The 24,348-nt window shown below is 41.3% G+C and overlaps 1 protein-coding gene across 2 annotated transcripts in view; it reads left to right on the top strand.

Annotated features, from left to right (window-relative positions):
* LOC111867009 (tubby-related protein 4) overlaps nt 1-24,348 on the top strand; it is a 92,471-nt gene that overhangs the window by 30,794 nt on the left and 37,329 nt on the right. For both annotated transcript variants that reach the window (XM_023856463.2, XM_023856462.2), the window contains exon 2: nt 5,363-5,527. In XM_023856463.2, the coding sequence (XP_023712231.1) occupies nt 5,363-5,527 (165 nt within the window). The remainder of the gene's footprint in view (nt 1-5,362; nt 5,528-24,348) is intronic.

The following is a 24,348-nucleotide window of genomic DNA, read 5'->3' as shown; positions in this document are numbered from 1 at the left end:
GGAACCTCTAATTTCTCCGTCTTCTCTATCTTCTAAGGAAAAATACAGATAAGCAAACTGTGTCTATGAATCACGTCTGTATCTACGTCAAATGTACCTGCTACTACGGCAGGAAATGAACCGCACACGGAAGTCAGAAATTTGTCCGTGCCTCTATCATGTCACTTCATTTCATCCGTCATTTTCACGTTCGCTCATGGACGAAGGGGGAAAAACTCGTGTGGTCTTAGCCTTATGCAATTTGAATGAAGCCGGCTTAGACCAGCTTTATTATCTATTAAGACTCGAGCACAAACTCACCCCCTCCTCAATTAGAACCTAGCAACTCCCCAATGACCTACTTCTCTAGGCTTGTGACGTAAGTATATCCCTTATGGGAGAGTAAAGCGTTGAACGATCACGTGCAAAGAATACGTTATGCCAGTGTTTCTTACCTTGTGTGCCGCGACATGAGTGTTAAGAGCTATTGGAATTTCAGATGCACTTATTTTTCGTTTATTTAATGATGCTATCAGTAGCCCGGACTATTTGTAGATTTTCTTAATTAAAGTTGAATTGAAAATGATGTGGAAGGAAGCTGTTGTAGCTTAAGGTAATATCCCGGGATTTTCCAGGAGGATCAGAAGAGAACCACGGAGAACATAAATCATAATACTCTGTGTCCTAGCCGAGATTCGAATCGGATATCTCCCAAATGCAGATAAAATTGTTACTGTCTGAACCAGTTTCTACCATCTCTGCGCATGTATCAGTAGTTCATGAAATGTGGTTATAGAAGTGAGATATTTCGTGATGTGGGTTATGACACAGCGTTGCTTTGTCACCTCATCGGCTGTTTCTTGTTAAAGTGTTCTTGGTATTGAAACTTCTATCAGCAGATAAAAAGTAAAGCTATCCCTGTACCAGGTCTCACAACCCCATAGGGTTGTGAGACGTTGGGGGTCCCACATTAACTAGACAATCAGCTCAAAGATGGCGNGCGGCTGGAAGGATTAGGTCAACTGAAAAAGAATCCAATAACCTCATCGGGATTTGAGCCCCCTACCTTCCGGCTTGTAGCGTGCCCCCTCATATATATATAGGTGTATATATATAATAAATATGAAAATAATTTTCACGTTTTAACTCATACCGCTGTATCTTCAGTCATGTAATAGATTTAACGAGCCCTTTAAATACAACATTTACGTATCTCTTTGTATTACAAATGTCCCATTAATTTGTAGTGACGCGATATTAAAACAAAGATTGTCAGTTTTAGAGTGAACTTTACTGTGGAACAGTATATGACACTATGGACCAAGGTGCAAGGAAATTGAATAATATAATGAGCCACGTTAATTTCAGGACAACTGCCATATAAGAATTTTATAAAAAAAATATGTGCACCACATATTAAGAATAATTACTGAAGTATTTTAGAACTATTTTAATTACATACAAATAAAAAAACACCGTGGCCTTTAGTCCGCAAGCGAACTATATCGACCGAGCGACCGCCGCTTGTCGGCGAAGTTAGTGCCAACTTTTGCGGATAAAGGATGTCGCATGGTCAGCGCAACGGATCCCCACGGTCGTTAATCTCGGTTTTCTAAACCGGAGCAGCTACTTTTCCATCCAAATAGCTCCTCAGTTATCCTCATCAGGCTGAGTGGACCTCGTTCAAGACCCACTACTTCTCAGAAAATGTGGTAGCATCGGGATTCGAACCCGGTACCTCTGGATCTGTAGCCAGGAATTCTGACCACCAGACCACAGAGTAGGAATTCTGTTACGATTATCATTGCAATGCTAATCTTGAAAAAATACAGGCTGCATAAAGAGCAACCCCCATTTTCGTGACATGCCACCATAAATTCTCCATGATATTATGTGTTCCATATTTATTTTTAACATTTCTCCAAAGATGGTTTCATGACGGAAAACTGTTGAAACTAAATGTGGAACACATATCTAATTTCGTGACCAATTTAGAGTGCCGTACCGGGAATAAGGTAGATACGACAAGAAACTGGGTATGTTTACCTTAGTAAGAACCCATTCTCCTACTCTCCCCACCACTTGTAGGCCTGACCAGTGTTTATTCTGTCAGTTCGCCCCCCTTTATTTTCAATTTGTGCTTATCTAATGCAGTTATTTTAAAAGGTTATCAACCCCGTCCAATGTCATTGATATTTTTTTATCTTTCATCCTTGACATGTTTCGGTCGAAGCGACCATCTTCAGAAGGATATATCAATACACACAGAAACTGCTACTACAATGTGATTGGTCAACATCAATACATACATACAGTATCATCACAATGCCATGAATGTAAACCCGGCGTCTTTAACAACTGCAGCGATGTGCATGAATACATAAAAATATTTATAAATTATTCCAATTAGTTTATTTACATGTGTTGTAACAAGACTTTGTTAAAATTTAGAACCAATTTGGTTCGTGTCCTTTATACTGCCTCTCTTTAAAGGAAGTTGAGTGTCTGCCACGTCGTGGTTCCGTCGTTTGAAGAATAGGATTCTTAGTGTTGTCTTGTTCTTCTGGCCGCGCTGTTTTTATACAGTTAATAACTTTTGTAATATTGTTAGGCCGGTCACGGTAGCCGAGCGGTCTAACGCATGTACTATCTTCGCTCGCTTGGAAACCGGGATTGTGGGTTTGAATCCCACTCAGGGCATGGATGTTTAGTTTGTGTGTGTGCGTTTTTCTGTGTTTGTATACAGGTAGAGGCCTTGCGACGAGCTGATCAACCGCCCAAGGAGTCCTACCGAATGTGTAAGATATAGAAAAACCGAAGTGAACGGAGAAGTTCATGGAGGTAGGCCTAGGCCCACTGGGGCTGTAGTACCAAGGGGGGAAACAAATATTGTTAGTGTGACGGACCAGGATGAACAAAGTCATTACCTTGACCATTCTGGCCGTCTTGATTTCTGACTTGGATTATGCAGCAGCTTGTATGTGGAAGCGATGCATTGGAGTGATTGAGCACGATGTTATCGACACGTACGAGTGCTCTATCTCGCTGTAGAGATGATATTGCGTTGTTCTGGTTGTGGAGAAGCGTAATATTATATCACGTCCAAATACCCATTACTGTTTATTGTTTTTCCAGCGAAGAAAAATGAGTCTATCACTTGTTTGCTTTTGAGTGCACGCCACACATTCACCTTAGAAGCATCCCTTCATACTTCATCATCTCTTTCGTGTTACAGGTGCTCGTTGGATTGACTAGAACCGCCCATTTAGCAGTTACGCCTATGTACAGTCCCTGCCGTGTGGAATATTTCCGCGCCTCGAAATTAATTTTGCTCATATGTTCATCGTCTTATCTTCATACAACCTACATCAATGTAGTTAATTCAGGGCAAGAGTAACAATCGGGTTCATTAATATGTTGTGCCAGATTGAAATAAATCGTCATTTCACGTTTGGGTTTCTAGTGCGCGTATTGTTATTTTCCTGAAAATACACCTGTGTAAGAGTAGCTCTATTTAGGTAGGCGGTCTCCACAAATAAACGAAATTCATGATTTATTTCAACCGTCTTCCAGTGCATACACTCATCTATCTCCTCTTCTCACTCGCACTACACGTTTCGGCACAAAAGTGCCATCTTCAGGTGCTTATTCGATTTACGCTAAAATAGTTCATTGCATGCCTTGTCGTCTTCATATTAAAATAACTAAAATATATATTTATCATATATATTGATAAATGTTAAATGTTAAAAATATTAAAATTGTTCAGGATTTTTCATCCCTACGTCGTATCTCACTACGCGAGTCACACCTATCCTCTTCTGTCGGAGCACTCTTTCTACTTTCGTGTGTGTATTGTGCTTTGTGTTGTGTCTTGCTCCTGTGACTGCGTGTGTTATACTGCTGGGCCTGCTGGGTATTCAATAAAGCTCGCTTCACGATCACAATACTTTCTGTCATAAGTAAAGTAAGTAAGTAAAGGTATCCCTGTAACAAGCCATGGAGGCCCATAGGGTTGTGAGATGTCGAGGTTCCCACATTTCGTCTAGACAATCAGCTCATAGATGGCGGTAAGGTTGTCAGCCTTACGCGCCGGCCGCACTTTACCCCCCAGGAAAATTATTAAATTTATTCCTGGTACTCATTTCTGCTAGAGGCTGAGCCGAACCCGGGGCCATAGTGCGGCTGGAAGGATTAGGTAAATTGAAAAAAAAATCCAATGACCTCATCGGGACTTGAATCCTCGACCTTCCAGCTTGTAGCATAGTGCCTCAACCAATCTTATATGCTCTGTATATTAGGAAGTAAAGGTGTGCTACAACCCCTTTTCATTCCTTACCGAATCTCATACTTACTTACTTACTTACATACTTACTTATGGAGCTGAGCCCTTCTTGAGGAGCCGCCAAATCTGCAGTTTCTCAAGAATTTCCCAGTATTTTATGGAACCCGAATGTTCATCACTGTGTTCACAAGAGCCCTCCACTGGTCCATATCCTGAGCCTGACCAATCCAATCCATACCATCCCATCTTATCTCTCTAAGATCCATTTTAATATTGTCCATCCACATACGCCTTGGTCTTCCCAGTGGTCTATTTACTTCTGGCTTTCCCACCGATATCCTATATGCATTCCTCTTCTCCCCCATTCGTGCTACATGTCCTGCTCATTTCATCCTTGACTTGATCATTCTAATTATACTTAGAGAAGAGTACAAGTTGTGAAGCTCCTCATTACCGAATCTCATTTTTTTTCCCCTTGGCACTATAGCCCCAGCGGGCCTAGGCCTACCTCCATGAACTTCTCCATTCACTTCGTTTTTTCTAGATCTTACACGTTCGGTAGGACTCCTTGGGCGGGTGATCAGCTCGTCGTAAGGCCTCTACCTGTACACAAACACAGAAAAACGCACACACGCAAACTAAACATCCATGCCCTGAGTGGGATTCGAACCCACGATCCCGGTTTCCAAGCGAGCGAAAACAGTACATACCTTAGACCGCTCGGCTACCGTGACCGGCACCGAATCTCATACACAAAATAAATTTATGGAAAGTTTTAATCCCTTTCGTAAGAATGCTGTTATTTTATCTTCAATGAAGTCATGCTCGCTTCATCTCCTCCGCCACAATAGCATTTTTTTTATTTATACACTTCAGATCATCTGATATTAAAGCAATGGACTGTCTGGTATATGTAGCTTCTAAGGAAATCAGTCTAGGAGACATCTTCCGTCACTAAAGAGCTAAAATTTATCATTAGTTCTTTTTACGAAGCAGAAAATATGTTGTTATGAAAATAAACTAACGTAAGGAGAATAGAATGGAAAATTCCAATGGAAATGATGTAAATAATCTATATATGTTTTCTTTTCTCTCTAGGATGAAGGGTGGAAACTGAACCGCACCAATTACTATCAAGAAGGCTGGCTGGCAACAGGCAACGTACGGGGAATTGTCGGCGTCACATTTACCACGTCACACTGCAAGAAGTCCGTCGACTTCCCACTTAGAACAAACTATAACCTCCGCGGGCACCGTTCTGAGGTGAGTCGGAGAGTTCTCGGTCTCAGACTAATTCTGTGATAGCGAAACTAAATACCAGTGCACGCCATTGAAATCTGATATATTTCATTTAATTCTAACCCTTCATCTTCTTATTGGCATATTCTAGAGCACAGTCGGGAAGCAATGACGATAAAACTTATCTGTTTCAGACCATTCTGAATATAAAGTGTCAGAGTTAAATGTGGTTTAGCTGTATGGATTTTAAGTTTCATTACCGCACATTTTAAATGACTCAACTAATTTAATAAATTTATCTAATTCAGTGAGAATGTTGTAGGGGCACGCGGTAGCGTATTTGGTTGAGGCATTATGCTACAAGTCGGAAGGTCGCGGGTTCAAGTCCCGATGAGGTCACTGGATTTTTTTTCAATTGACCTAATCCTTCCAGCCTCACTATGACCCTGGGGTTGACTCAGCCTCTAACAGAAATGAGTACCAGGAATATTCTTGGAATGTTATTGGGGGTAAAGGGCGGCCGGAACGTAGGGCTGACAACCTTGCCGCCATCTATGAGTCGATTGTCTAGAAAATGTGGGAACCTCAACATCTCACAACCCTATGGGTCTCCTAGGCCTGTTACAAGGATCCCTTTACTTTACTTTACTGTACCTTACTTATTTACAGTGAGAATGTTATATAAAACTTTACTCCTCACAGGACCTGATGTATTACGTCATTGTACCCCTTTTTCTTGTGCCATATCTGCCGGAAATCTGATCAATAGTTATATGTGACTTCTAAATCCACACTACGGATCCCATATATACGTAATTTCACACTGATATATTGGGTTTTTAGACTTTACCCATCGTCCTGGTGAAGGAAAACACCTATTCTGTTGGGTCCGTTAGAAAGAGCTAGCCTCAATCACTGGACCGTCGTGTTTTTATTAGTTATCTTAAAAACCAGGACGATGGATAAAGTCCAAAACCCAATATATCAGTGTGTTATACACTATCGTCAGAATCATATAGTAAATACGTAATTTCGTCTATACATGGAGTTAGGCAAGTGGGAAAAATTTTGGGAAAATTATGTATAAAGTTAAGATCTGTAAGTTTGTGACAATGAAGAAACATAATTATGTTTCTGGACATTATCCATCGTCTTGTGTATATTTGAAAACGTTTCCGAGACTGGATTCTGTCTCCGTCTTCAGATAAAACCAGTCGGTACAGCTAGTCCCTATCTCCGGACACCTGTACCAGCACGAAGATAGGGACTAGCTCTATCGATTGGGTCCAAATGAGGAGGTTTTACCTGAAGACGGAGACAGAATTCAATTTCCGAAACGTTGTGTTTTGAAATACCAGTCTAGAAACCCGAAATCAACGGCCGTGTGGATTCGCTGCGCTGACCACGCGACATCCTCTATCCGCAAAAGTTGGCACTAAACTTCGCCGACAAGCGGCGCTCACTCGGTCGGTATAGTTCGCTTGCGGACTAAAATCATCGAGTATTTTTTTTTTGTGTTTTGAAATATAAACGGGACGGCGTTTTAGGTAAAGATAGGGCAATGGATAATGTCCAAAGACCTAATATTTGTATTGTATGAAGATGATAATGATATTCCTTCATACTGGTAAAATAATAGACTCCTTCCATTGCCGAGAACACTCTTCCGTATACCAGGTGAAATTTTTATGTTTATGGTTCTGAAAACAAAATGTTTTGCCTCATACTCGGATCTTCTGTACCGGAATTCGTATAACACCCGACGATGTACACCTCATCAACTTTTAATGGGGATTTCCACCTCAGACAAACTAGTCTCAGGAACTAATGACTAGGCCGCGCCATAGCTCAAGCGGTTAGTCGCTGGCTTTCCACCGCGGCGGCCCGGGTTCGATCTCGGGTCTGGTCAAGTTGGATTTGTGGTGGACAGTGTGGCGCTGGGGTGGCTTTTCTCCGAGTACTTCGGTTTTCCCTGACAATCTTCATTCCACCAAATTCTCTATCATCATAATCACACGGGGCAGGCTACAATAGGCCAATCAGTGGCCGCCGTGCCGAGTGGACCCAGCTGGACTCCACCCCCCACTAAGCGAATTAAAAAAAACAACTAATGACTACTGTACGTATATTTCAGTCTAACATTGTTGACCCCAAGTACATTCAGTAGCAGACAGAAGTAATTCTGCCATCCATTCAAGCACTATGGTAATCTGTAAGCAGATCATCGCCCTAACCCTTTACCAAGTTACTCGTACTTCTAGTTTGGTAACCATTGTTAAATTCATTCATGCCTCTCTACTTCTTATGTCCGCCGATCACAGTGGGCTCGAGGTGTAAGGTACTAACTGTCTTCGCCCACTTGAACGCTGGGGCCGTGGCTTCGAACCCCACTGGTGGCGCGGAAGTTTATCTACTTTCATTTTGTTTGTGTTGTCCTGTGCGGGTAGTGGCCTTGCGACTGGCTAATCCCCCATAGAAGGAGTTCTACCGAGTGTCTAAAGATTAAGAAACTGAAATGAAACGAAACGTTTCACGGATACTTTGTGCTTCAGAGGGTGCAACAGGAATATGAATGACTCCTTATGTCCCGCATCTTTATTATACTGTTGCTTAATTCTTGTAATTTCATTGAGCAGGTTGGCTTAGTTGGTAATGCTTCTAACTTGTACTTGGGAAGTGCCCGGTTCGAGTATCGACAGGGACACCGATTATCCTCACTGATAATCTTCATGCTATTTATTAGTCCCTTCAGGTGAATATGAAGATAGAATCTTGAATTATACCACAACCCCTTCCTTTTATATCCTTTCCAATTTGTTACTAATTGATTACCCTACCATCCGGCACTATATACGAGTAATTTTGATATTGACAGCGTCGCAAGACAAACCAGTGTCAAGGTATATTCTTCAGGGAAGCAACAGTTTGTCAAAGAAACAGCGATAGAGAAAATGAGGTGACAAAACAAAGCTGAATATTGCCTCATTGTTATTACTGCATTTTGTGAAATCTTGTTAAGTTGTACAGATGCTTTTGAACTCAGAATGCCTCCGCGCCCCGGGGATGGACCCACTTCATGGTTATGGATACAAAAACAGTGGGATCCAACTTCGTAAGTGCTAGATCGAACGTAGAGTATTAGACAGGAGGACGAATGGGGGTGCGTCATGTCAGTGAGTGACGTATACCGTTACGTCACACTTAAAAAGTTACTGGATACTTCTGGTATTTATACACTGGATGGAAATTGAAGTATACTGGGTTAATACTGTCACATGTTCGGGGTTCCGTGACTGATGATAACGGATTCTTGATTGAATGATTGGATTTATTAACACCTTATACAGTCAACTCGTACTTATGAGTAATACAGCGCTATCGCTGATTTGCATAATTTACAGTTCACCGTTACACACGCATTAGGATTCTCAGTCTTCATTAGTCGTATCCTGGTAATGGAATTAAAACAGTCTCACTCTGACTGAATCTCTGATCACACACTAAGTCTTCACAGGCTGACTTGTAATTCTTCTTCAACTACTAACTTCCCGTGCCGAATCGCATCCCAAGGCTGTAACAGAACTTCACAAGACCAATTCGGTTCATTTCCTCTCGATCCTTCAGTTCTCTTGGCACTCACCGTGCGCACACTTTCCGAAACTTCAAATGACCGTGCATTATGCAGTACGCTAAACCATAAGAGCGTCATAGTGCAGTTGCTACACTGTCTGTCGTTATCCTCTTGTCAGCTCGAATCAACTCTTCCATCCACTGCACAGTTGCTTCTGTCGCAATCTCCACGGTACGACCTGGTCGGCCATCATCTGCGACTTTCGAACTTCTTTGAGAGAATTTCTCGACACAGTCTTGAACCGCTTTACGTGATAAACACTCCCCATCGCAAACAGGAAGCATGTCTTTATGAATATCCTCTGCATAGAGTCCTTTTGCCCACAAAAGACGCGCAAAATAAGTCTGCTCTTCGGTAGTATAATTCTTAATCACGGCCGTCATTTTGACTGCTGAAACGAGCCTCTGAACATGCGCATGCGCGTCTGCTACCTAGACTGTTATGAAGCTGGACTGCAGTGCTACTTAGTAATACGCATAGAAAACCTATTACATGCATTACAGCTGCTTTAATTCCATTTGTGACCTACTCGTTGACTCTCCCTCGTATGTTCTGACTTGTTTAGGCTAAGTTCAAAATCACCTGTGAGGGCTCTGTATATAGATAGGACATAAATGTTTGAGAAATTAGATTCCAGTTTGCATAACATTTTATGTCCTGTTCATTACATTGATTTTTGTCCATATTTCATGATTACACGTATTATGGATTATTTTTGACAAAGATACTCCTCCTCTTATCAGCATTTGTCTACAGTAACCATCTCCTACAATATAACTGTTTAGATTGACCTGTACGATCCCTGCTGCTTTCCTAATTATTCAGATAGAAGTAGTAACGCCCTTAGCTCCACACAAAAGTGTTGCTTCCACTGCAAACAAGAAAATATAATAAGAGTTACACATCATAGAATATAGTATACAAATCTTGAGAGCTGTCATGAAATAGGAAAACAAAGTGTGGATACGGACAACTGAATTGTCATTATGACTTTTTCGAGATTATTTTCTGCTGCTGTGGAAGCTTTAAGATGCCTCTTCATAGCACAGCACTGACAGTTTACAGTAAATTACAATTCATGTTTGTCGCTTTCACTCTTGAAATGATGCTTTGCACTGTAGAGAAACAAACACAGTTGCATTAGTTCAGTTCAGCTCAACACTACGCAACTATGCCAGTGGCCAGTATGTTCTGAAGTGATACTTAACATAGTAGGTATGTCTGTTTCCGCTCTTCCACCATTTCCTTCCCTACCTCCCTCACCCCGCTTCATCACCCACAAATGCAAGATTAGTCTCTGTCAGTAATTGCTGTTGCTATTAGTATTAATATTACTATTATACTCGTCCAACTTCTTTATCAAAGTACAGACCATACATTATTTTCACTTAGTCCGAGAGTATGTTGAAGAATGTATCCACACGTTAATAATAGCCAGAAAACAAGTCCATTGTGTCAGATTTTAGTGAGATGAATAGTCCAGTAATCTACTTGTGCAGCGTTCTTGGAGACAAAAGAGCAACGAGGCCCGCCGCCGTCAATGGATGTTCTGCATTATACAGGTGTAGACGGACAGTCACCATGGAAACCGAGTGAGGAGGGAGGCGTCTGTTGACAGCGCAATATTCTAGACGCCTTGAGAGCGCACTGAGTAGGAGTGGATCTACATGTGATGTGGTAAAGCTGCTACGGCGTTTGCTGAATCAACTGTAACATGCCTGTGGCTCTTTGGAACGTACTGGATAAAAGATCTGATAAAAAGTGAAACTGCTACTATATATGTAAGATTTGAGGCTTTCACGGCGGTGACTATGAAGAAAGCAGTCTGCTTTTACCGTTCTCACGGTCTTGTCGCTTGCAGATTTCTTATACTTTTTCTTCTACCCTGAAGATGGAGGCGATACGTTCCTCCGAAACGTCGGTTAACACCACATATACACGGTGCCAAATCCCAGAAGACTGCTTTCTGCTACTATATACATTACGCTATTTTTCTCGTATTTNAGTTCTCAGTCTTCACTAGTCGTATACTGGCAACGGATTTATAACAGTCTCATTGTAACTTCAAATCACGCATGAAATTTTCTTGTCAGCGTCTAATTTATTTCTTGCCGTTTCTGCAACTGCCAACTCAGTTCAATTCCAAGCTCATATCCCAGTAGGCTGGTGTCCCGAAACTCTCCTCTTCACTTCTNTACCATTCAACAGCAGTAACTTCCATCAACTTGATAATTTGATGAGATATTACTGTGTATTTCTTGGTTTATTTCCTCATAACTTCCATTAGCGTCCTTTACAGTTAAAGTTATTATGATAACATATCCTGTTAGCGATGGAACCACAGTAATAACTGTGTGTATCACCTACATTTAACATTCAAAATCGGGCCGTTACATACCTCAGGCTGTTAGTCATGGGCTTCCCACTGCGTCGGCCCGAGTACGATCCCAGGCCTAGTTACATGTGAATTTTGATGGGCAACATGACACTGTGGCGGATTTTCTCCGAGTACTCCAGTATCCTCTGTCAATTGTCGCTTCACCTGCTACTCCAGATTCATTAATCATTCTAATATCTATGCTATATGTTCCCAGTACTGACAGCATCGTTAAATACGAAATAACAAAATCACAGTCCCTGCATTTTGGCTACAGGATGTATTAATGACTTTGATGTGATTTTTGGAATAAATAATGATAATTTCCATACACAACATTAATAAGGTGGCCTTTGTAATGGTGACACTGTTTTGGATTTGAGGTTCTCACAGCGGTTGGTATTGTCACGTGTAGGTGGTTTTTCATGACTTATAAGACGAGTTTTGGATTAGATGATTGGATTTATTGACACCGTATATACAGGGTGTCCCAGGCNAACAGTCTCACTGTAACTTCAAATCACGCATGAAATTTTCTTGTCAGCGTCTAATTCATTTCTTGCCGTTTCTGCAACTGCCAACTCAGTTCAATTCCAAGCTCATATCCCAGTAGGCTGGTGTCCCGAAACTCTCCTCTTCACTTCTGCAACTGCCAGCTTCGGAACTCGACTCAATTTTAATTCTCGCTGCGTGAGATCATCGGTTATACTCGTATGACCTCGGGACGGACCCACAGAAAACATCGTCTTCTGTTGTCCCATATTGTTTAAAACTTGTTTACTGGTCCGTTGCCTAGCATTAGATGTTCTATTTTTACCCGCATTGGCTCCCTCGGGGATGTGTTTACTGGGTCGTTGGCTAGCAATGGGTCTATAATTTACACGATATCCTGGTATGTAACTGTGTAGTTCGGAGAAATGCCGCCTCTCTTGCTGGATTCTTGTTTGATTTAATCTGTGACCGTGAAAATGGGACGATATATTCCTCCAGAACGTCGGGATTTCTCCGAAATACACGGCGTTACAGCCCAGAAGACTGTGTTCTTCAGATATGCAGTATGTTTTCTTTGAGGTATGAACTGAATCTATGGATAATATTTAAGTGAACTTCACGCTTTCAAGTGCTAAGAAACAACTGATAATAGAGAAGTATATTAGTATAACGAACCAAGTTATTTGAGCGCATTTAAAAATTTATGTTAAACTGTTATATTTACCGAACTTGGCGTTACGTTTCTCTGTGTTGGGTTAGGTAAGGCTTCCGTTTGTCGAAAGATTTTGGTGGTTAAGTTGCTAGTTTGGATTGCTTCATTGTCGGTTCGGGTGCGTTTAATTTCGATTGGTTAATGTTAGGCTTTGGGCTTCATGGTTGGTACTCTTCACATAATATCACGATCAAATTGAGGAGGAAAAAATTGCCAGACATTAAGGCCCCGTATGGGGCTTGAGAAATTTTTAACAATTTCAGTGATAACATCTGAAAAGAAAAGTCACTTTGAGGTCTAGTTGCAGATGGGAGGATAATATTAACACTGATCTGGAAGACATAGGTTTTGATGATGTCTACCGGAGTCGGTTGCCTCAGGTACCGGTAGCGGGCTCTTGTGAACACAGTCTTGGGCCTCAGAGTTCTATAAAAGTTTGGGTGTTTCTCCACAGTTGCGTTATTATTGATTTGCAATTCTTGTTACCTCCTCTATACAAATGGAATCATTTGAAGAAGAACGGGCAGCGTAAATTGTTTCTACTACACATCTACTTCATACCCCTCTTTGATCTAAAATTGAATGCCCTTCTGCGAACATAATTCGTTTTCCTGGCATCATTTTGCAACATACTTGCTTCTGAATGTTCATAGCAGTGGTAATGTTCTTTTGTTAAGCCGCGTTAGACGTAAATTAATGTTTGCTGTTTTCTGTTAAGTGGATTTATGGTTTAATCCCTCGCTGCAGCGATGAAATTGACAGTGGAACGGGACTTCACTATATCGCTGATGATGTCGCCCATTGTTTAGCTAAAAAGCTAGGCCATCAGTTATTAGACAAAGAGAGATTCCTGCCTCTAATTGTATCTGCGTGACCTCTGCGTTTGTTCACCAGTTAACCATATTCCAGAAATGATCTTAAACCTCCGTGTTCTCTATTAGAATAGCCAAAAGATGACTGTTTCTATAAAGAATCGAAAGTCATGGAGATGGAAATAACACTGATTTCCATAGAAAAATTGCCTGATTTGACTTCGACAATACAAAGTAAAAAAAAAAGAGTCCGTGATTTTAGTCCGCAAGCCAACTATACCGACCGAGCGACTGCCGCTTGTCGGCAAAGTTAGTGCCAAATTTAGCTGATAGAGGGTGCCGCATGGTCAGCGCGACGAATCCCCACTGCTGTTAATTTCTGTTTACTAGACCGGAGCCGCCATTTCCTTGAAATAGCTCCACAGTTATCCTCACGAGGCTGAGTGGACCCCGTTCCAGTCCCACTACATCTCAGAAAAAATATGGATCTGTAGCCAGGAACTCTGACCACTAGACCACAGAGGCGGTCGCTTCGACAATACAGCACTTCAAATTGTAGGTCTGCATATGATTATGTAATTTTAAAACCAAGAAACTTAATTAGGAATTTTTAAATTTAAAATTAAGATATTCCATCTACGAATCCAATCACGAATATGCAAGAGTAACGTTATGTATGAAATTCATGGAAACCCACGACAGGGCGTCACAATTTTATTCTACGGAAATTCCAGGTTGTAAGTTCCATTGGCAAACGATTACTCCCTCATCATTCAGCATATCGTGACGTGTATACTCAATGCTAGGCAACAACTCGGTAAACACATTCCCGCGAAACGAACACTCTCAAAATCAGGACATATATTGCTAGGCAATGGAGCTGTAAATAAATAATAAATAATAGAAGACGGTGTTTTCCGTGGTGTCCGTTCCGAGGGGTTATAAATGGCCAAAGAAATTCGCATTGGAAGCATAGAACAGTAGTCGAGTCGATAGTGGCGAGTCGAGTTTCGAGATGCCAGCCTGTCAGGATATAAATTTGGGAGCAGAGGAATTGAATTGAGTCGAGTCTTCGAAAGTGGCAGTTCCAGCATAATTGCAAGAAATGTGAGAAGAAGGCTTCATGTGTTATTCGAAGTGACAGGCTGTTGTAAATCCGTTGCCAGGATAGGACTAGTGAAGACTTAGGACCTTAGTGCGTGTCTAACAGTGAACTGTAAATTGTGTAGAATAGCAATAGCGTCGTAATTGCCTGTAGTCCCGAAATGTGAATGTATAACGTGCAATAAATCCAATCATGCAATCCAAAACCAGTCTAAAGTCACCCCTACGCGTGACAATATTATACCAAGGAACGTAATACTTAGTATAATTACCGTTTTAAATGTTGATAATAATGGAAATCTATTTGGGCTTTCTAGGTTGTATTTGATTTAAAATAGAAAAGCTGATGCGACTTTTAGTTGGCTATTTAATGACGCTGTCAACTTCGCCGACAAGCGGCGGTCGCTCGGTCGGTATAGTTCGCTTGCGGACTACAGGCCACGGAGTTTCTTTTTCGTTTTTTGTTTTGTCAGTCTCATGCACTGGTTCTCTACATGAGCCAGTCTTCGAAATTTAGTAACTTCCAAAATTTTGCCTTTTAAATCACAGATAATGAAAAAGATAAAATAGAATATAATGATTAACGTAATCAGTTCAACTTCAGTGACCGAGCAAGATGGCTCAGAGTTAACGCTTCTGACTTGTATTCCGGAGTGGTATAGTTCGATGATCGCTTCCTTTCGCATCCTCTCGAGTTCATTATTCACCAATTACCCCACAATTGGGCGTTACGTAATGTGAGATACAGGCAGGGTCTTGCAATAAATCACAAAGAAGTATGTAAATACAAGTATAAGAATATAGCTTCTGGGGCGGAGATGAGGAAATACGCTAAATATATTAATTGACTTGCATTACGTTGGCGAATGGATATACAATAACGAGTTTAAGAAGGATTTTTGTATCAATTTGCGAGATGGAAAGTGTCTTGACACAGTAAGTCTGTCTGAGAATGCTGCAAGACCAAGTAATTTATAAGGTTATTTTACTGAACTTTTATGAAATACGTTAGAAAATAAATGCTTCTTAAACCGCGAATAGAAACACATAGGAAAGCATTCATGTTGAAGTCTCGGTTTGAAATTTTACTAATGAAAATCAAAGCTGAATTACTTCCAACCCCACGCGCCTTCACGGACTGTTACAGGGATAGCTTTATTTTACTTTACTTACTTACCGATGTATATAGTTCTTGCCATCTTGCCACGAAGTCTGGAGTTTTGAGGGAAATAGGTGTTTTATGCTCGTTGCAGCTGTTCTTACTTAAATACGTCGAGCCTTATGAGTATTCAGCTTGATCTCGGCTTAAAATTAGTAACTCTGGAAGCTGGAGTTTTTGAGTGAGGCGCGATTTTAGCAATGTATAGCCTCCGACGCGTCAGTGCAAGAATACACTGGCTGCACCAGCTTGAATAACGGTAACCTTTAGACTTGTATTGACCGCCTCTGTGGTCTAGTGGTCAGAGTTTATGGCTACAGATTCAGAGGTCGGGGTTCGATTCCCGGCTATCAGATTTTCTGAGAAGTAGTGGGTCTGAAACGGGGTACACTCGGCCTCGTGAGAATAATTGATGAGCTATTTCAAGGAAATAGCGGCTGCAGTCTAGAAAACCGAGATTAACGGCCGTGGGGATCCGTTGCGCTGACCACGCGACGCCCTCTATCCGCTAAATTTGGCACTAACTTCGCCGACAAGCGGCGGTCACTCGGTCGGTATAGTTCTCTTGCGGACTACAGGCCACGAAGTTTGTTTTTTGTTTTGTTCTAGGCTTGTATTCCAAAATGCCCAATTTGATTCTCTGTCGGATTACTAGCAATCCGGAATCAGTAAAAAAGTAAAAAGGTAACGCTGTCCCTGTTCTTAATTAGTTAAGCATATGCCATGAAGACGTGTGGGGGAGTGAGGTATAGCTCCATCAGTATTTTTTTTTTTATAATTGTCCTTAGTCTGTCATTGTGAATATTAGAATAGTACGCCGAAATAAGACATAACCGCATCTTTTCAAAATTCTTATTCACAATTTATAGTCATATCCCTATCGCACTGTATGATATCCTCGTAAAATACAGGTTAACCACTTGAAACACCATACGTAAGAAATTTAAAAATCGATAGAGAATATGTTGGAAATCCATCCAGAGATATTTATCCATTAAAAGTGATATTTTTGGAACGAGATTGAATGTAAAACAGTGTCCTCTTCTTAGGGCAGAAGGGTTAAGAGGAGAATCTGCTAAGCCCTCCATTAAAAAATATTCGATTTTCCATTTTGAGGGACTTTTCCATCAGCTCTTCGTCCAAAGTAAAAGCTCTACAATCCCTTTAATCTGCTGCTAAGCAAATACAAAACTTCTACGCCTTCTCAACTTTCTGCATAGCTCCTTTGAAAGAAGTGTGTAACTTCTATCAACACATTCAAACTCCATGAAGCGAGACTTCTTCTTGAAAAGCTCATGAGCGTACAGCTGATCAACAAATTATTTGTCTTTTAGGGAATTCATTGATTAACTGCCATTCTCACCAAGAAGTCACCACTGGACCCTGTCCTGAGCCACTTGAGTTCATTCAACAATTTTCATTCCTATTTCGTTAAGATCAATTTTAATATTATCCTCTTGTGTATGCTTACGTCTTTCAGTAATAGTTTTACCTGCTCTCTCATGCAGCCACTGCCCATCTTATTCTCATTTTCGTCATTGTAATGGTGGTGGTATTATTATTATTATTAGTAGTAGTAGTACTAGTAGTAGTTGTGCCGGTCACGGTAGCCGAGCGGTCTAAGGCATGTACTGTCTTCGCTCGCTTGGAAACCGGAATCGTGGGTTCAAATCCCATTCAGGGCTTGGATATTTAGTGTGTGTGTGAGCGTTTTTCTGTGTTCGTGTACAGGTAGAGGCCTTGCGACGAGCTGATCACCCGCCCAAGGAGTCCTGCCGAATGTGTAAGATCTAGAAAAACCGAAGTGAACGGAGAAGTTCATGGAGGTCGGCCTAGGCCCACTGGGGCTGTAGTGCCAATGAACAAGAAAGTAGTAGTAAATTGCAAAATGTATAGAAGCGAGAAGAATATTTGTATAAATACATATCATACTGAAGTTTCGTTGAAAATGTTTAACGTCTCTTCACCTTAGGCTCTTCACGTGTTTCCTCCAGGGATGGGCACCGCTGTTTAAGAACAGGGTCATTATGTCGATAGATTCTGTCAGGGGTGAGAAACATTTACTCATCACTGAGTACAAGCTTTGCATAAGACCTTTCATCTTTTTAATTTGCTCTTGCAGTTCGCAGAATATTACATACTCTATTTTATAAATACCGAGTTGTTTTATAAACAAAATTAATAAAAAAATGTTTATTTACTGTATTATCATGGCTATTCTACTGCTGAGAAACCAATAGATTTTCAGTTTTAAAATTCTGAAAGTTATATTAAAAGTTTCATTTCACGGCAATTATAAAATAAACATTTTAAAAAACCGAAATTAAAGGAATTTATAAGGGAGATACCTTATTTAAATATCTGAAAGTTTAGCTTACGAAACGACAGTTTGCAGAATTGTTACGCGTGGCCCCTTAAGTGAAGTCTGTCTATGCAGAATGCTTCTGTATTCTCCGCTGTAGCGCACTGGCACTTTCATGTGGACAGAGCAGCGAAGCGTGATACTCATTCCAGCGTCTGACACTGCTCATCCACTTGAATGCTTCTATGTCATGCATACATGGCTTTACAAAGAATACACGTGCCGGCTTCCCACGTAAAGGCCTGATTTAAATCTCAGCATAATAATGTGACGATTCTCGTATTATTTATTGACGCTTAATTGTTAAGAGTTATACCAGCGGTAGCGTAGCTACTGGCAGGGCCTCCCTTGCTGGACAGGTCAAAGGGTAGGCATCAGGCGAAGAGAGAGACCAAAAACCAAAAACTGATGCCGGAAGCAGCGTCATCAAGAGCGACTTGAAGCACAGAGCAAATGATGCTCGAGATGGTTCAAGTTCGTATAGCAACAGGCGTGACCAGAGTGGTTTGAACGGCTGTTGTACTGCGATGTGGAAAGCAAATGGAAAAACTACCACATTATCTCTTTTCCTGGATAGTCTCTTTCCAAAAACAGAGACACCATGTATGCGAACCAGAAGACGTAAGAAGATGCTGGATAACCATGGGAACAGAAGTTTATATTCTCATTTGAAGGAGAAAGCTCTATATCGCATCAAGTAGAGGAACTGTTTTGGAAGAGACTGTGGACCTGTCGTCTGACAGATTACTGATGAATGAATGAATTGCTTAGTTTATGTAACACCGAATTTGAGGATGATTCTATAAAGAATAAATTGCAAAGAATGTGGCAGAAAGAACCTTAGCCTACATACACGGAAGAAGGGTCGGCATCATTCAGGGACTGATGAAAGCTTAAAAAAAAGTGTAGAAATAGAGGATGGAAAAGAGAGAGAAAATTAGGGAATGAAAAATGAAGTAAAGAAAGAGATGATAAATAAGAAAAGGAAAAAGGAAGGGACGAATAATTAATTAATCTCAGAGGAACAAAAAGGGAGTGAAAAAAATAACCTGCTTTGTTGTACGCTGTCTGAAATACAAGCACGTGTTTTTACTCAGGGTACCACATCGGCGGTAGCGTAGTTGGTTGTGGCGCTATGCTACAAGCTAGAATGTCGCGGGTTCAAGTCTCGATGAGGTAATTGGATTTTTTTTAATTGACCTAATACTTCCAGCCGCACTATGTCTCTGGGGTCGACTCAGCCCCTAACAGAAATGAGTACCTGGGATCTTCTTGGGGGTAAAGGACGCCCGGGGCGTAAGGCTGACAACCTTGCCGCCATCTATGAGCCGATTATCTAGAAAATATGGGAACCTCAACATCTCACAACCCTATGGCCCTCCACGCCCTGTTACAGGGATACCTTTACTTTACTATTTTACCTTATCGGCATGAGCAATGAACGATAATAAGAGTGACTGTGGTTTAGGAGTTCCCTTACATTATTGCAGGGAACTAAAACATAGGCCTGTAGTTTAGTGTGGTGTTTGCTTAGCACATGCAAAACATGAATTACAGATATGTAAATTTTGTATTTTATTCATTAACGGATATCTTAAAGTTGTGTTTCATTAACATTGAGCCATGCACGTAAAACAGGAATTAAACAGGTACAAATGTTGTACTTTGTGCATAAACTTATAGTTTCATTTTATATTTTCATTAACTCGGGGTCATGCGTATAAAACAAGAAATAAAGAGGTGTAAGTGATGTATGTTCATAAATATTACATAGACTTATATGCGCTGACCACGTGACACCCTCTATCCGCAAAAATCGGCACTAACTTCACCGACAAGAGGCGGTCGCCCGGTCGGTATATTTCGCTTGCGGACTACAGGCCACGGAGTTTAGTTTTTTATATAAAAGCATACGTCAATACTACTACTCACTGTGTGAAACTCCGTGGCTTTAGGCCGCAAACGAACTATACCGATCGAGTGACCGCCGCTTGTCGGCGAAGTTAGTGCCAACTTTAGCGGATAGATGGGTATCGCGTGGTCAGAGCAACGAATACCCACGGCCGTTAAATTCGGTTTTATAGACCGGAACAGCAACTTTTCCATTCGAGTAGCTCCTTAATTATCCTCACGAGGCTGAATGGACCCCGTTCCGGACCCACTACTTCACAGAAGATCTGGTAGCGCCGGGAATCGAACCCGGGACCTCTGGATCTGTAGCCAGGAATTCTGACCACTAGACCACAGAGGCGGGCTCTCACTGTGTGCATTATTGTTAATCTGTTTGAGAAGCTCCGGTTGTAGTCGATGCGACATATAAATTTTAATGAGATATTGAAGCTTTACTCCTACGTGTATGTGCGAGTTTGAGTGGTTTCTTAATGCAGGTAGAGAGTTCAAGAGTTCGTAATATCCCGTGTGAAGCGTTCGCGGATCAAACGAAAGTGACGAAGAATTCGCTCAATCTTCTAGTCAAAAAAAGAATCTAAAGGAGAAAGACCACTGGGAGATTAAGGCGTAGACATGAGGATTCTATTTAAATTGTCTTAATGTAACGGGGTTTCAGAATGTCGACCGAATTCATCTAACCCAAATTTCAATCTTATGACGGCACTTATGAACATGGTTATGGACCATCAGGTTCCACAAAAGGCAGTGAGTTTTTTGAACAGTTGAGTAACTCTTTGCTTCTCAAGAAGGGCTGTGTGCCATGAAGCTATTTGGTTAGTTAACGACTTAATTGTTGAAGATGTTTATTAAATTTGGAACTAATTACATAATGTATTACTTGCTTTTATAGAATAAGTTTCAAGTGTTGTTTCCTAGAATTCGATTTGTATGTCCCGTATTATGTAATAGTTTCGATGCAAACTCTTTTATCATATTCCATAAATAAACTGTTTACTTCCATGTGCTAAAGTCAGAACTTAGTACTGTCGTCCAATTTTCAGTCAAAGACAATGACCCTGCATTTGGCGTAATAAAATCCGAAAGTTAAAACTGCCTCTTGCAATATGCAACACAGCAAGCGAGCGTGTTGGTTGGGTTGCGAGTTGGCAGGGTCTGACAGTAGTGTAATAGTATAGCACACGACACGGGGTCTCCTCCCACTCAACACGGAGAAAATCAATAGGGCCAAGCTTTTCAGAGTTGTGGAGTGTAAAATGGACATTTGAAGGAAATTCTGATCGCATACAGGGGAAAGGACTGAAAATAAAACGGTAGCAGACACTGAAGGAAGCTTTAATGAGCTTGAAAGCAATATCTAGTTAAACATTGAACTTGCGAGTGCGTAATTTAGGTCATTAGACGAAAGGTTCAGATTATTTGACAATGTTTTACACTCTTTTCCTTACACTGAATTAAAAAACGGAAGGAAATAGAGGACATTACGAAACAACTCTGAAATTCTTCCTGGTTAATAAAAAATATATCTCTCTCACTTCCATCGTTCATGCATGTTCTATTTGGTATGTATACATGATTTTGAATTTATTTTCTTACTCTGGGAAAGAGCAAAATTGCATTTATTTTAATAGAAGTTTCCTCAGAAATCATTTAAACCTGAGAGAGGGAGCGAGGAATAACGCGATTTATAACGTTCTCTTCGCCCTTTCATAATTCGGCGAAGGACGATATAACGGTTTGAACATGTAACTTCCAAATGTGGTAGAAGCATGTAGAGGAATTTGATTGTGAAACCCCTTGGAAAGTGGTGACTCAGAAAGTATACACCTGCATTTCCCCATACGTATGAGGAAATTAGGTACAGCTTCACACATTCTAACAACGGCACTCGTGGGCGGTTACATTTTCGTTCCGCCATTTACCCCGTAACACAACTGGGTAGAAGGGTGGGCGGATCTTAGAGCTGATCTCTCCGCAATCATGCCTTTGTCAGGTCGTCCAGCCCATAGCCAGTCACTATGTTCACAAATGTTAGTGTAACAGGTTATGAGAATATGAACTGACTGAACCTACTCAGTATTTATAACACTGTCATATTTTAAGAAAAGGACGACTTCCGAATGGGAACTTTCGTTAGTTCTTGCAGGGATGACTTTATGTGGGTTCCATTTATGCTGTTACGCATCGCACGGAAGCTGGGGAGAATGCTTATAGAGCATAGCGAACAGTTACGGCAGAAAATTTCCAGCAAATTGACAATAAAACAAATATATCGAACACACTCACTTCAGATTACAATGAAGACCTTGTTCAGCGTTCAGATATTAAGACTTACACCTGTCTTCATCCACTTTCATTTACTTTGACGCTGTTCATTCCTCCTGGCAGTACGAGTATATCCGAGTGAACAAACAGAAACAAAACAAACTCCGTGGCTTGAGGCCGCAAGCCAACTATACCGACCGAGCGACCGACGCTTGTCGGCGAATTTTACCCAGGGAGACATAAAAAGCCAGATGTTAGGTACAGTTAATTAATATCTGTTCTTTTTACGTGATTGGTAGAAAACAGCAGTGGGGAACTTCCTAATTTGTGCCCACCGAGGCACTCTGCTATAAGCCGGAAGGTTGCGGGTTCGAGTCACAATGAGGTGGATTTTATTTTCAGTTTACCTAATCCTTCCAGCCGCATTATGGCCTTGGTGTCGACTCAGCCTTTAACTGAAATGAGTACCAGGAATCCTCCTGGGGGGTAAAGGGCGGCCGGCACGTAAGGCTGACAAACTTACCGCCATATGTGAATCGATTGTCTAGAGAAAATGTGGGAGCCTCGACGTTTCAGAACCATATGGACCTTCACGGCCTGTTACAAGGATAGCTTTACCTAGCTTTACCCCCAGGTATCAGTAGGGTGATCAAATGAAGATGTGCTGGGCGGAACATGCAGCAAACATGGGATAAACAAGAAAATCCATCAATATTTTAGTTGAAAATCCCAAAAGGAAAAGATTACTTTGTACACGTAAAAGTAAATGGAGGAGAGTAGTCAAGTGGAGCTCAAAGAAGATTGGTCGTGAAGTTGTGGAGTAGTTTCAACTGAAACAGGATACGATCCAGTACCGGGTGCTATAAACACGATAATCAATCTTCGGGTTCCGTACAGGACGGGGACTTTATTGACCAGTTGTTTAACCACTTGCTTCTCGAGAATGCTCCCTAGTGTTAGCTCTGAAACACGAGAGACATGGTTTGGTGAAATGATATGTCATTATATAGTTACGTGTGTTCGTGAGTAAGCGAATGACCAAGAGAGTGCAACATTATTCGCAATTGTCATTCAACGCCGCCTCGTCCTGTTTGTGTATCTGTGCAAAATTTGGCGTAGGCCTGCTCGTTTGTGTTAAGTTATCAGCTGTTGTGTTGGGAAGTCTTGTTGAATTTGAATTCCACAATAACACATATTTGCAGCATCACCTAATGGGTCCTATGCTTCCTGTGAAAGCTCATATTTTATTAAGGTAAAGTTGTCCCTGTGTTCAATGAATGAAGCACTACGCCATGAAGGCGTACAGGGGAGTGGATGTATAGATCCACGTTGTCTTAACCTCGGCACTAGCTGGAGGTGAGTGGTCAGCTTCCCGCCCTGATTGCTTTACCCCCGAGGAAAGAGCCCCCAATACCCATTGGATAAGAGGCTGGGTGGGCCCTGGTGGTGGTCTGGACGACGTGGAGAAGAGGAAATTCTTGACTCTACCGGGATTCGTATTCAGATTGCTTGGTTGTTCAGCCCGAAGCCAGTCGCTATACTGACTATGCTACCACAGTTCCTTGCATTTCTGAATAACTTTTTAAATATATTGACTTAAGGCATTATAGATCCCAAATGATTGTCTCAGAAACAAAAGTCCAACACTGAATTCCGTCTTAAGTTATCTGAAGTCAGTTTATATTTCCTATGGTCAGTTTGAATAATATTTTCACGTGACCTACTGTCGGGTTTAAGCACAATAGACCACTGTAGGTCGCGGTGCAAGGGCCGAGGAGGCCCACTCCTTATACTAGTATATTCATTCATACTGTCGGGTTTTGGGTCGATGAACGGATTTATGGCACACTCATACAACTTCTTACTACACTTCACAAACCACTATATGACTCACTGTGTCTTCTCTTCTCCACCATCTTCAACCGCAGACTCCAGACACTCCCTTCATTCTAATTCTTCCAAAGTCAACGTTATATTGCGACTAACAGTCAGTCAGTCAGTAAGTCTTTGACAGTTACGGTCT

The sequence above is a fragment of the Cryptotermes secundus genome, unplaced genomic scaffold (assembly GCF_002891405.2).
Source record: "Cryptotermes secundus unplaced genomic scaffold, Csec_1.0 scaffold1437, whole genome shotgun sequence".
Classification (NCBI taxonomy): Eukaryota; Metazoa; Arthropoda; class Insecta; order Blattodea; family Kalotermitidae; genus Cryptotermes; species Cryptotermes secundus.
The sequence above is the reverse complement of the archived record's forward strand: the minus strand, read 5'-3'. Positions and strand labels throughout refer to the sequence as shown.